Source organism: Salvelinus namaycush, chromosome 3 (genome assembly GCF_016432855.1).
Source record: "Salvelinus namaycush isolate Seneca chromosome 3, SaNama_1.0, whole genome shotgun sequence".
Taxonomy (NCBI): domain Eukaryota; kingdom Metazoa; phylum Chordata; class Actinopteri; order Salmoniformes; family Salmonidae; genus Salvelinus; species Salvelinus namaycush.
The window spans coordinates 54,454,307-54,468,355 of NC_052309.1; the positions used below are offsets into that span (position 1 = coordinate 54,454,307).

The 14,049-nt window shown below is 43.3% G+C and overlaps 1 protein-coding gene across 1 annotated transcript in view; it reads left to right on the forward strand.

Moving 5' to 3' along the window:
• Window positions 1-5,334: 5,334 nt before the first annotated feature.
• The window catches only part of LOC120043916 (calcium/calmodulin-dependent protein kinase kinase 1-like), a 96,053-nt gene continuing 87,338 nt past the window's right edge, over window positions 5,335-14,049 (forward strand). The window contains exon 1 of the mRNA XM_038988519.1: window positions 5,335-5,613. Coding sequence (XP_038844447.1) covers window positions 5,335-5,613 — 279 coding nt within the window. The remainder of the gene's footprint in view (window positions 5,614-14,049) is intronic.

A 14,049-nucleotide genomic window follows, 5' to 3' on the forward strand; every position in this document is an offset into this window, starting at 1 on the left:
GTAGCAGGCTATTCTGAATTATTTAATTTCTTTCTGAACAGAACAGTTATTGATTGATAATTGATAAATGAGACTACCTAAACCATAAAACTGGAAAAACCATCTCAAAAACAGGTGAAATAAGTCCAACCACTTACAGATTGGATTAGTTTAGAAAAATGTATGTTATTTATCTTTGTGTAGTATTAGATCAATGTGCATGCAGAAACATAGATATTAAAATTCACTATTCTAAGAAGCAACCTGCAACAAAGCATACTGGGAATTATATAATAATGAGCCCTCTCCCATGTCTTTTTCTCTCTGAGAGAGTGACAACACAGCCGATTAACAACACCACGCGGTGGTGATTCCATTGTGATTTAAAATAACACTTCATTTATTCACTGCAAGTGGTGTCAATTTCAATCCCGCTGGTGTTAACCCTACTTGAATCAACACTCAGATACAACACCAAGATTTTAGCACCCGCAAATTTGCTGTGCGGGTTGTCATTGCAAATAATAAGAATTAAAAGTCATCACAGTCCTCTTGTTTATTAAAAGTCATCACAGTCCTCTTGTTAATTAAAAGTCATCACAGTCTTCTTGTTTATTAAAAGTCATCACATCCTCTTGTTTATTAACCTCTAACGAGCCTCAACCCCGGATCCGGGATCACCCCCCACCCCCCCCACACTGATTAGCATCGCTAGCATAGCGTCACAATTAAATAGTAGCATCTAAATATCATTAAATCACAAGTCCAAGCCACCTAATGAAAGATACAGATCTTGTGAATAAAGCCACCATTTCAGATTTTTAAAATGTTTTACAGGGAAGACACAATATGTAAATCTATTAGCTAACCACGTTAGCAAAGGACACGATTTTTTTACTCCCAACAGCTTTTTCCTGCGTCAGTAGCTATCACTAATTCGACTAGATAAAAATATATATAGCCACTAACCAAGAAACAACTTCATAATATGACAGTCTGATAACATATTTATGGTATAGCATAGTTTTTTTTGGGAAAAATGTGCATTTTTCAGGTATAAATCACAGTTCTACATTGCAGCTGCAATCTGAAATAGTGCTGACCCAGCCAGAACAATTACAGAGACCAACGTCATATAACGAATTACTCATCTTAAAACATTTCAGAAAAATACACAGCGTACAGATATTGAAAGCCCAACATCTGGTGAATCCAAACAATATTTCAGATTTATTAAATGTTTTATAACGAAAACAAAATGTAGCGCTAAATTAGCATAGCTATACAAGGCAGATTCGGCTAGGCGCCCACGGCCAGTTCACATGCACAACAGATATGATATAACATCGTAAATTGGGTCTTACTATGGCTGATCTTTCATCAGAATGTTGATCAAAGTGTCCTTTGTCAAGATGAGTCGTTGGTTCCGTTCAGAAATCTTCCTTTCCCACTCCATTTAGCACAGGTACCGGTCGAGTGGCACAGATCTCTCAAATGTAAATAAATTGTGACAACGGAACACCGCAAAACTCCCAAAAAAATTCAAATAATCTGATTAAACTATATTGAAAAAACATACATTACGATGATATGGTCACATGTATCAAACAAAATTCGACACGGAGATAGTTTTCATCCATAACGCCAGCAAAACAGTACACAATCGCAGCTCCAACTCGTGCGAATCAGCAAACCGGAAGTTGTCGGTCACGCCAAAGAAATAGGTCTTATTTCACGTCAGTACCAGATAAACAAAGAATTTCTCCTCTGACGTCCTCTTGACACCCAGAGGAAGGCGAATGAGGTGTGTTTCGGGTCATAGGGGGCACGACCATATATAGGCAGAGCTTTGAAGCCAGCATAACACATCTTGATTTTATGTTCTTGGTCATGGAAAGTGCTGTGAAATGACTTCTGTATCACTCAGAGACAAAATTGAAACGGTTTTAGAAACTAGAGATTGTTTTCTTTCCAATGGTATTATTTATATGCATGTAGTAAGAGCAATAATTGAATAAGAGGCAGTTTAATCTGTTGAGCAAATTATGCTAATGGGAAAATAGCACCCCCTGTATTCTCAAGAAGTTAAAAGTCATCACATCCTCTTGTTTATTAAAAGTCATCACATCCTCTTGTTTATTAAAAGTCATCACATCCTCTTGTTTATTAAAAGTCATCACATCCTCTTGTTTATTAAAAGTCATCACATCCTCTTGCTTAGAACTCTTTCTCTCCCTGACATCATATGAATGCCATTCCCTGATAGGCTCAGTTCCTATGAATGGTTCCTGTAGAGTAGAGTGCTGCTGTAGCATCAGTTAATCACTGGTTGGCTAATAGAGAACGGTTAATACCAGGAAGTGGCTTTTCAATGGGGTCAAGAGTCAATGGTATTTGTCTCTAACTCTCTCCCTCCCTCCCCTGCGTCCGCCACTCCTCTCCGCCTCAACCATCATCACAATCAATTAAAAGGCTGTTAGGTAGAGCAACAGTTATCAGACCGGGGAACATTGGAAGCTATAAGCTGTAATATTTTGGCTGAATTCATGTGTGCGTTGTCAATATCCTCCACATTAATGGTTGTCAGGGGCAACAAGCAGCCAGCCCTCCAGGACTGAGATTGCCCGCCCACTGTGAGGGAACTGTCACGGTGGGGTCGACAAGTACGCACACACACACATACACACAAACGCTTGCACGCAAGCACACACACGTACACATGCTGGCACCCACATGAACAAATACTATCGTATACTATTTTTTAAATACTATAGTATACGCTATAGTAATTACTGTAGTGTTTTTGTGGACTGTAGTGCACTATAGTATTCTACAGTATACTACAAAATTCTACAGTAAGTACTACACATGATCAAGGTATACTACATTGTGTAGAACAGTATACTACTGTTTACTTCAGAATTCTAAGTACTATAGTATTCTATATTGAGCTGAAGTGTTTTTTCATGTGGGCACACACACACACACCTTCTGCTAATTTCTAGACTCAACATAAGCCAGTCTTACACTGTGGTATAATGTATGCCAATTTAACATAATGTTTGCACAGTTGTCCCCATTCGTGCGCACACACACACACACACACACACACACACACACACACACACACACACACACACACACACACACACACACACACACATACACACTTAAATGGACACTTTGTCTGCTGAAGCACAGAGTTCTCTATTTCAATAAGCCCTGACTGTTATCCCTCCAGGGATGGAAACAAATTGCCTTCCCCTTTGTGGAGAAGAGAACGCCATATTTATTTACCCCCCCTGATATGTGTGTGTCCTGCCGTGCTTGTTGTGAGTGAGAGAGAGGCAGTGATACTTGATAAAATCAAACATGTATGTTTCTGTGAAAAGACTCCAATTGACATGGAGCCAAGACTGCCCTGGTGAAAAATAAAATGCGGCATGAAATCATTTGACCCAAGTTAAAACTGGAGCACTCAGTTATTTTAGAATATAAGGCACTCTGAGTCCAACTAAACGGATAGAAATCTCAGGAATAGCAGAAGACGACGATGTCCCATTTCACTACTCTAATGGAACCTCTAAAAGAGTATTGATATTCAGACAACTGAAACTCCTCACAAAGGTTATTGTCAATAGATTCACCATTTTATATCCAATCAAGCCCCTTTCTCTGGACTATCGACCCTAAAGAGGTGGACACATTGAGCTCTTGGAGGTAAAAGCATTAATCACCTTCCCAGAGCAGCTTTTCACGAAGGAGGTGTGTGTGTGTGTGTGTGCACGTGTGTGTGTACGTGTGTGGGTGCGTGCATTACTCACTGTGTGTGTGTGTTACTCCCTGACTAAGATAGATGTAGAAGGGCTCTTTGAGATGGAAGGATTGTAAATGTGAGAGATTTCTCGTCAGATCTTCTTCCCTCCCTGGCCTTTGGATGGATAACTGGATGGAGTAGATCTGGTCCACTTTGCATATCTGTGCTCTCTCATCTGCAGAGACAACAACACATCAACCAACTGGCTGCACAGCCTTGCTTTGATACCAGCTCACTATGGCTATCTACTTCCCTGATTTACATTTGTGATAAAAGGGCTCACAAATGAACAAAGATCTGCTGTGATTGTCACACAGGTTCAAGCACACACACATACACCTACACACACACACACACACGCGCAGTCAGAGTAATTGCATGAGAAAGTGGATGTTGTTGATCAGAGCTGTGTTAACACACACACACACACACACTCACAGTAGGGGCATGTCCAGAGGAATGGATCATAATTAACTGTGCTGGGCCTAGATTGACTTTCATCACAGGGTCATTTATTTAAATTAGATCACCCATGCCTAGACAACTACACACATACGGCACACACACGCTTGGACGACTTAATCTGCTGGCCGGTCCTGCTGGAACAATCAGCTTCTCAGAGAGAGAGAGAGAGAGAGAGAGAGAGAGAGAGAGAGAGAGAGAGAGAGAGAGAGAGAGAGAGAGAGAGAGAGAGAGAGAGAGAGAGAGAGAGAGAGAGAGAGAGAGAGAGAGAGAGAGAGAGAGAGAGAGAGAGAGAGAGAGAGAGAGAGAGAGAGAGAGAGAGAGAGAGAGAGAGAGAGAGAGAGAGAGAGAGAGAGAGAGAGAGAGAGAGAGAGAGAGAGAGAGAGAGAGAGAGAGAGAGAGAGAGAGAGAGAGAGAGAGAGAGAGAGAGAGAGAGAGAGAGAGAGAGAGAGAGAGAGAGAGAGAGAGAGAGAGAGAGAGAGAGATCTGGATGACAAAACACCGTCCTACAGTAGTTATTTACCTTGGCTGTCCTCAGAGCACAATGTCATAAACTGCCTATACATGACAGTGCGACCTTTTAGATGTGTGAACTTGACTCAATCAAACTACGCAGTATATTGTGATACGTGTTCTTGGGTAGATTACATTGTTCTGGTTGTTATCACTTACCTGTTAGTCATGGAACATAATACAATATCAATGTCCATATCATTCAGATCATATGATATCCATGCCATAGTAGTGTGTTTGATCTATGGCTTTTTATTGAGCTGCCATCTTGGCCAGCTCTTGGAAAAGAGGTCTCCTGACCTCAATGGGACTTCCCGGGTAAAGAAATGTGAAATGGAAATATAAATTAAAATCATTTTCTCTATATGAACTCATCCCTCTCGCCTCTCTCGGTTCCCTGCAGATCCAGTGCTCCCCCAGGCTGGCCCAGACCCACACCACGTTGATGCTGGTGGGCTCTCACCTCCTCTTCGTCCTGCGCTCCCCCATCCCTCCATCCAGTGATGGCGATGAGTTCCGACCCGGGCTGCAGAAGGGACGGCCTCAGCCCTGACCCCGACCCAATGACCCCTGACCGCAGTGACCTCACCGCCATGATGGCCACCGTGACTGTGACGACCACCGAGACGGGCGGCTCACCGGCCAATGGCGTGAGGATTGGGGCTCAGCAAGGAGGAGCTAAGAAGGGCCCTGCTCAGCGGCCACACCTCTCAGGGAGGAAGCTGTCGCTACAGGAGCGGGGCACGTACCCATCTGGGAGGTCAGGAGGGGCTCACGTCTCCCCCCGTGTGGTACGCAGACCCACCGTGGAGTCCAAACGGGTCTCCATCTCAGACGCCGAGGTGAGAGAACTGACTCTGCACCTACACAGGGAGAGAGAGAGAAATTCAATTAAATGCAATAAACATGGGGCCTCCCGGGTGGCGCAGTGGTCTAGAGCACTGCATCGCAGTGCTAGCTGCGCCACCAGAGTCTCTGGGTTCGCGCCCAGGCTCTGTCGCAGCCGGACGCGACCGGGAGGTCCGTGGGGCGACGCACAATTGGCTTAGCGTCGTCCGGGTTAGGGAGGGTTTGGCCGGTAGGGATATCCTTGTCTCATCGCGCTCCAGCGACTCCTGTGGCGGGCCGGGCGCAGTGCGCGTTAACCGAGGGGGGCGGGTGCACGGTGTTTCCTCTGACACATTGGTGCGGCTGGCTTCCAGGTTGGAGGCGCGCTGTGTTAAGAAGCAGTGCGGCTTGGTTGGGTTGTGCTTCGGAGGACGCATGGCTTTCGACCTTCGTCTCTCCCGAGCCCGTACGGGAGTTGTAGCGATGAGACAAGATAGTAATTACTAGCGATTGGATACCACGAAAATTGGGGAGAAAAGGGGATAAAATAAAATAAAAAAAATAAAAAATAAATGTAATAAACATTATTATTGCTCCTCTGGAATAAATTGAGTTGGATTAAGAGGACTAACTGTTATGTTTATAAGGGGTTTGGAGACATAGTTAAGTGGTAGAGCATCTGGCAGAATATCAAGAGGTTCACATTCATCTGGGTTTAAATAAAGGATGAATAGAATAAAATACAAAATGTTGAGGACACGAGCCACAACTAGTGAAAAAAAATCATATTTTCTCCTTGTTGCAGTCAAGGTTGGCGTGAGGGTTTTAGCTGTGCGTGTTGTGACCAGGGTTCTCAGACATTGAATGAGTAGGATTGTATGGTCCATCGTGCAATTGTGACTCGTGCTTTTTAATGCAAAGTAGACCTCTGTTTCTGTATCAGATAGAAAGTGAATGTCCCGCGTGTGATGTGCCACTAAGCGGTCAGTCAGACAGAGGGGTCAGGTCAGGAGATTTCTCTCTCTTAGAGCTTAAGTCTTAACAGCATTTGTGTGTGTGTGTGTGTGTGTGTGTGTGTGTGTGTGTGTGTGTGTGTGTGTGTGTGTGTGTGTGTGTGTGTGTGTGTGTGTGTGTGTGTGTGTGTGCAGTGCGTGTAGCCTACATGTGTGCTCTGAATGAATCAGTGCTATGCTCGGGGACATGAAATCTGTAATCTACATCTTGAATATTCTGCCTCTAGCTGAATTACCATCTGGTCTCATGTGAGAGAGCACTAGGAAATAGTCTCCAAGAGTGCGTACTAAATGGCACCCTATTTCCTAGAGCCCTGGTCAAAAGTAGTCCCCTTAATAGGGAATATGGTGGCATTTGGGATGAAGACTTACTTCACTTACTCTTCGACTATACACTCAAGAACTGGCATCCAAATCATGTACCTAATAGGTAATACCCAAGTGGATCCAATTGCAATACTGTGGGGAATTGTGTATTACCGGTAAAATATATACAAATCTCCAGTCATGCATTCAATTGAGACTTTCTGTCATTTTCTTCCCATTAAAATGTATCTTTGGAGAATTAGTGAATGTCAGAGTACATCAGTCTTCACATCATTATTGAGTGTTGTATTAGAATTAGGGTAATTACATAAAGAACATGTGGTTGCTTGGTCACATCGGTGAGCTCAGCAGGTACCTGATTCACTCACTGACATGTAGGTGCAATCAAGTCACACGCGTGTGTGTGTGTGTGTGTGTGTGTGTGTGTGTGTGTGTGTGTGTGTGTGTGTGTGTGTGTGTGCAGGAGAAGGGATCATGACTGTTAGTCAATACCGCTTTACCTTGTGTGGGACACATCCTCCTCTATACCAGCCCCCTGGTAAACACTCAAAGTGACATGGTGTTTTATGTATAGAGAGGCTCAGGAGTTGGTTGTCTGGACATGGAATGAGAAGGGAATAACCAGTGTAGTATATAGACTATTTCTTACATTTAAGTACCTGTCCACAATTAGGTTTCACAACTGATGTAAAATGAATTTGTCACAATCGTTATGAAACATCGTATATTTTTGTGATAGAGGTTTTGTCTGCACAACCCTTGTGTACTTATTTTTGTTCAAGAAAAACTCTGTGTTGAATCACAACCATTATGCCAAATGTGTTGTACGTCAGTTGTACAACTTGAGTGTATTCCACCAGCTCTTCTCTGAAAGACACTCTTTTTAATGAAAGGTTGGTTTTCCTCTCTTTTTTTCAGTTCAGGAAGTAGAACTGTCAGGTAGGGAGATGAGTGTATCCTACTTTGCTATGACATGCAAGCCACTCTGACTGACACATGGAGACTGTTCAGAAATACAAATGTGGGAATGAGCAGTTTAAGGGTTCTTTCTGGCTCTGGCTGTCAGTTTGTCTCAAATGGCACCTTATTCCCTAGTGCCCTACCTCTGACTGGGACCCACAGGGCTCTGGTCAAAAATAGTGCATTATATAGGGAATAGGGTGTCATATGGGACGCACAAAGGTTAGCAGAATCCGGGCTTAGGATGCGTCCCAAATGGCACCCTATTCCCCATAGGTCTCTGGTCAAAAGGAGTGCACTTTTAGGGAATAGGGTGTGAATTGGGACGCATACAGGTTGTTCACGCTGTGCATTCTGTGGAGGTATGCAGAGGTTAGCATCATCCAGGCTGTAGCGGTGCTGATTGACAAGGAACCAGGAAATGCTTCTGACCTCACTCACAATGGATAACCTACGACAGGGGTCGGCAACAGGTGGATATCCATTCGTGGGAATACTTGGTGAACAGATTCCCTAAATGAAACAATTTTTCTGCTGAATTCCTGCTTATTTTAGCATTTTTGACGAAACCTCAAACCATCCCACGGGTGATTGTTTTTAGTCAAACAATACTAAAATCACCAGAAATTCAGCAAAGAATGTCTTCACCGGGCCTCCCAAGTGGAGCAGCGGTCTAAGGCACTGCATCGCAGTGCTAGAGGCATCACTACAGACAAGTGGAGGCTGGTGACTTGAAAAATTGAGGAGGATGGGAGACCCACGGTATAGGTGTGGGAGATGACAAAGTGTGTTTCAAAAATGGTCAAAGACTAATTATTTTAACCTAAAGCATTTAATAAAGACATTTACGAGAGGGCTACTTACACAGTGATGGAAAGGGATCACAGCAGTGATTGAATGAGGGTATGAGGCATGAGTGTTCAGAGGCTTGACCAGTGCAGGACAGGATTTGACTGTGAAGACAAAAAACAATAACACAACACACTACACAGTTAGACAAAAGAGCTAAGAATGAGTTAGTCCAAGCAAGGAGTAAAATCATTGATGTGTAATAATGTGATTTGTGTTTGTGTATGTGATTAGCTCTACATACAGTAATTAGAGAAAATTGATAGGGGTACTCACAGTGCTTGGAGGGGAAACATCCAATGTGCCAGTGGTTGAGCGGGCACATGAGACGTGGCTTCAGTTCATGTCAGGAGAAAGTTGACAATGGTAGTGGAGTGGAGTAGTCATCACCTCTTAATCAGGGAACAGGAGGGGACTCTACAAATAGCAGATACATTCCATTACAGCTGCGCCATCGTAGGTTGGCACAACGAGTTTCTCTATGAAGTTAAATTCAGACATCTGAAAATTCCTCAAGTCAAACACAGACTGCGCGAACTCGCCCACTTGACACATCAAAGTAGCCCGAGAAACGTTCCTGAATAAATCCCTGATCATCCACATACCTGACGATAACTGACACCTGCAAGCAGACTGGTGACACCATAGGTCCCAGAGCGGTGGGGCAATTTTTACCCCCTGGGGCCTGGAGTTTTTCCTTATATGCTAACCTAACTAGGAAAACTCTGGACCCTATAAGGTATGACAGTGATTAATCAGTTGTAAAAAGGTTTTCTATGGGCTATGATGGTTTTAAAAAAACTCCTGGGAAAACTCCTGGCCCTGGGGGTGATGAAAACCCTGTCAAACTGCAGCTACCTTATATTTGTTCATATATATTTAAGGGAAAGAGAAAGGGGGATACCTAGACAGATGTACAACTGTATGCATTCAACTGAAATGTGTCTTCCGCATTTAACCCAACTGAATCAAAGAGGTGTGGGGGGCTGCCATAATCGACATCCACGACTTTAGATTAGATTAGGACAACCATAGATGACAACTGATAGACAATACAACTCACAAGGCTGAGCTTGCTTTATGCATGTTTGCATCATGCAGGCCAATGCAACTGTAGGCCTTCTACATTTTTTTACTCTGTCATCACTATGATGTTGATTGATTAATTCCAGTTAATAACTTTGGATTAAAAACGTATAGGCAGCCTAGCCAGCACAATTTTGAATATAAACTAAATTTGATCACATTCACATTTTCTCCTGACACACAAATGGCCTATAAATACATAAAGTTGCCAATTAGTCTACCCTGACCAGATGGACAGGGCGCATAGGCTGTATGCATCTGCTATTATTAGTAGCCTACAGTTGATCAGACTGAAAAATAGTTGTAACACACTAGGCGTAGTGGGTGCGGAGTCAGGTGCAGGAGGCAGAAAGTTCAGAATAGCGCTTTATTACGCACAGGGAAAAGTAGTACTCTCCACGAAACTGGGCGTAATCAAACAAATGCCCAAAACAGGTAACTAAACAACACGCACTACCACACGTCAACACAGTGGGAAAAATAATCAAGCCCAATAGCCCAACTCAAAATCTAAACAAGAAACGGGTGAAACAAATCAGACAAAACCAACAGAAAAGGGAAAAGGGATCGATGGCAGCTAGTAGGCCGATGACGACGACCGCCGAGTGCCACCCGAACAGGAAGAGGAGCCACCTTCGGTAGGAGTCGTGACAATAGTCTTGTTTTCATCCCATACAGCATGTCAGATTTCTAATGCTGCAACATTTATGTCATGAGTTTTTGCTTGTGTCTGTCCGGAGTGATTATGTGTTATCATCTTTGCTAAATAAATACTGGAGGAAAGTGGAAAGCCTACTTAAGCACACGCAAAAAAATGCCCTGCGTCAACCTCTCTCTTTCATCTAACTTTTAATGGATGGTAGCTATCAAATCATTCAGAATTATTTTCGACATCCCAGAAAAGACAGTCGAAAGGTCGATATGTTCAGCAAGTAAAGCATCGTAACGTGCAATAATCTCTGCAAGCTCCTTGTAGTTGCCCTTGTTGGTGGAACTTTCCCTCTTGTCGTGTTCTCTAAAAGCAAATTCTTGCATGGCCAAAAACATGGACAAAAACACTTACTTTCTTGTTGGGTTGCGCAGTTTGAATACGCAGACCTTTGTCATAATCGATGCAGCTTTTTCAAAGAAGGTTGAATCTGATGTAGGCATTTATCTTCTCCCTGCTTTTGTTTTGCCGTTTAGCTCAATGTTCTTCAGGTCACTGTACCCACCTTTTGACCAAGACTCAGACTTTCAAAAAAGCAGGCAAGGCCAGCAATACAGGCGGCTTGATGAAAGGCTCCCTGTTAATTCGCACCTTTTCTGTGTACCCCAGAGAATGGAAGGGGTTCTTCAACAAAAAGTCCACCACATTTTCAGCAGTGTTGGCCATTCTACCATTCTGGCGGAGAAAACAGCACACTCAAGCTGGTAGCTAGCTAGCTACTGAAGTTAGCAAGGAAAATTTAACTGGACACAAAAATGATAAGGAATCAAGGTAAGACCCAGATGCAGACTGTCGAAGTAACAATGTTTATTGTAGCAACAGGGAAAAGACAGGTCAAGGCAGGCAGGGGTCGATAATCCGGGGTAGGGCAAAGGTACAGGACAGCAGGCAGACTCGGGGTCAGGGACAGGCAGAGTTCAGTAATCCAGAGGTGGAGCAAAGGTACAGTCAAAAACCAGGAGGATGAGAAAAGAGAGGCTGGGAAAAGATAGGTGCTGACAGGAAACACACTGGTAAGCTTGAACAAACAAGATAAACTGGAAACAAACAGAGAACACAGGTATAAATACACAGGGGATAATTGGGAAGATGGGCAACACCTGGAGGGGGATGGAGACGAGCACAAGGACAGGTGAAACAGATCAGGGTGTGACAAAAATAAAGGTCTAAAACCAAGAAAAACGATTTATAATTGAGAAGAGACATACACTGAGTGTGAAAACCTCCTCCGTCTCCTGTAATTAGAAAAAAACACATTTGAGTTGAATAATATCAACTAAATGCTCAACTATCACTCTTCAATCTTAATCTCTATCCAGCAATGACACAAAGCAACACGTAGAACCCCCATAATGCTCTGTGGCACAACCCCAACACAACACACTAGGTTCATTCTCTGATCCTAATTCCATTATTGGATGGATAACATGTCAGATCATACTGAAAAAGCTTTGATTGTTTAGAGGACGTCCTCCGGAAGTGGTGATAATTACCATGTATGTCTATGGAAGGGAGTGAGGCCTACGAACCTCCTATTGTAGCCGATTTGTTATTGAAGTCAATGCAGCCAGAGGAGGACGGAAGTTAGATGTCCTCCGGCTACACCATGGTGCTACCCCAGACAATGCTGTTGAGGCTACTGTAGGCCTTCATTGCAAAACAGTGTATTTTAATCAATCATTTTTTTGACATGAATGTATTTAGCATAGTTTTATCTAAAAAGGATAACTTTTTTAATGTTTCACTATTTTTATTTTTATGAAACTTCACTGAAGAGCCTCCACTGCTACAGACCCGGGTTCGATCCCGGGCTGTGTCGCAGCCAACCACGACCGGGAGACCCAAGAGGTGGTGCACAATTGGCCCAGCGTCATCCGGGTTCGGGGAGGATTTGGCAGGCTGGGATGTCCTTGTCCCATCGCGCTCTAGCGACTCTTTGTGGTGGGCCAGGCGCATGAACGCTGACTTCGGTCGCCAGCTGTACGGTGTTTCCTCCGACATATTGGTGCAGCTGGCTTCGGGGTTAAGCGAGCAGCATGTCAAGAAGTAGTGTGGCTTGGAGGGTTCGTGTTTTGGAGGACACATGGCTCTCGACCTTCGCCTCTCCTGAGTTGGTACGGGAGATGCAGCGATGGGACAAGATTGTAACTACCAATTGGAAACCACGGAAATGTGGAGAAAAGGGGTAAATATAATAAAAATGTGTTCACAAATTCTTTCCACGAATAAAAGAAGAGACATACACTGAGTGTGCAAAACATTAGGATATTGAGTTCCTAATATTGAGTTTACCCTCAGAACAGCCTCAATTTGTAGGGGCATGGACTCTACAAGGTGTTGAGATAGTTCTACAGGGATGCTGGTCCATGTTGACTCCAATGCTTTCCAAAATTGTGTCAAGTTGGCTGGATGTCCTTCGGGTGGTGGACCATTCTTGATACACACGGAAAATGGTTGAGAATGAAAAATCCAGCAGCATTGCAGTTCTTGACACACTCAAACCGGTACGCCTGGCACCTACTACCATACCCCATTCAAAGAGACTTAAGTCTTTTGTCTTGCCCATTGACCCTCTGAATGGCATACATACACAATCCATGTCTCAATTGTCTCAAGGATTAAAAATCCTTCTTTAACCTGTCTCCTCCCTTTCATCTACACTGATTGAAGTGGATTTAACAAGTGATATCAATAAGGGATCATCGCTTTCACCTCGATTCAGTTGGTTATTACTGCATTGTCGGAACTAGAAGCACAAGCATTTCGCTACACTCGCATTAACATCTGCTAACCATGTGTATGTGACAAATAAAATTTGATTTGATTTGATTCACCTGGTCAGTCTATGTCATGGAAAGAGCAGATGTTCCTAATGTTTAGTACACTCAGTGAATGTGATCGTGTCTCAATGTAATCAAGGTATGAAATTATATATATACAGTATTTTTTGGCTTAGTTGTGGTCAATTTGCAGTGTACAAATTATTATAATTATGTCCCGCCCCCTCGACCATCGGCTCCAACAACAATCGGCCCGCGGCTGAATCAAGTTCCTACCCCTGACCTACAGTATAATGGCATGGAGAGAACATGTTTTTCCTCTATTATTAAGCGGTGGAGTATTTATCAATGTTTGTCATTGTTTCTGTCCGTCTCTTTCTCTCTCAGTCACTATGCTTCGCCTCTCTTTCTTTCTCCTTCCGCACCTTCTTGCTCTATTTTTCACCCTGCTAATCCCTCATACCCCCCTCTCCACCATGAGTTTTATTTATGTGGCTTTAATTTCAGTCTCTTGTTTTTAAACCGAGGATTAAACACAGTAATCTGTAGAGAAACACCTGAAACAAACAATGCAGAGATACTTTACCAGTATTAGACAAAACACAGCACACAGAAGCATGATTACAACCACATCCACAATAGCATCCCACATCCTTTGTCTCATATTTTTTATGTTCCTGTAGAATCTCTCCCTTTTCTCTCTCTCTCATCTCTCATCTCTTTTCT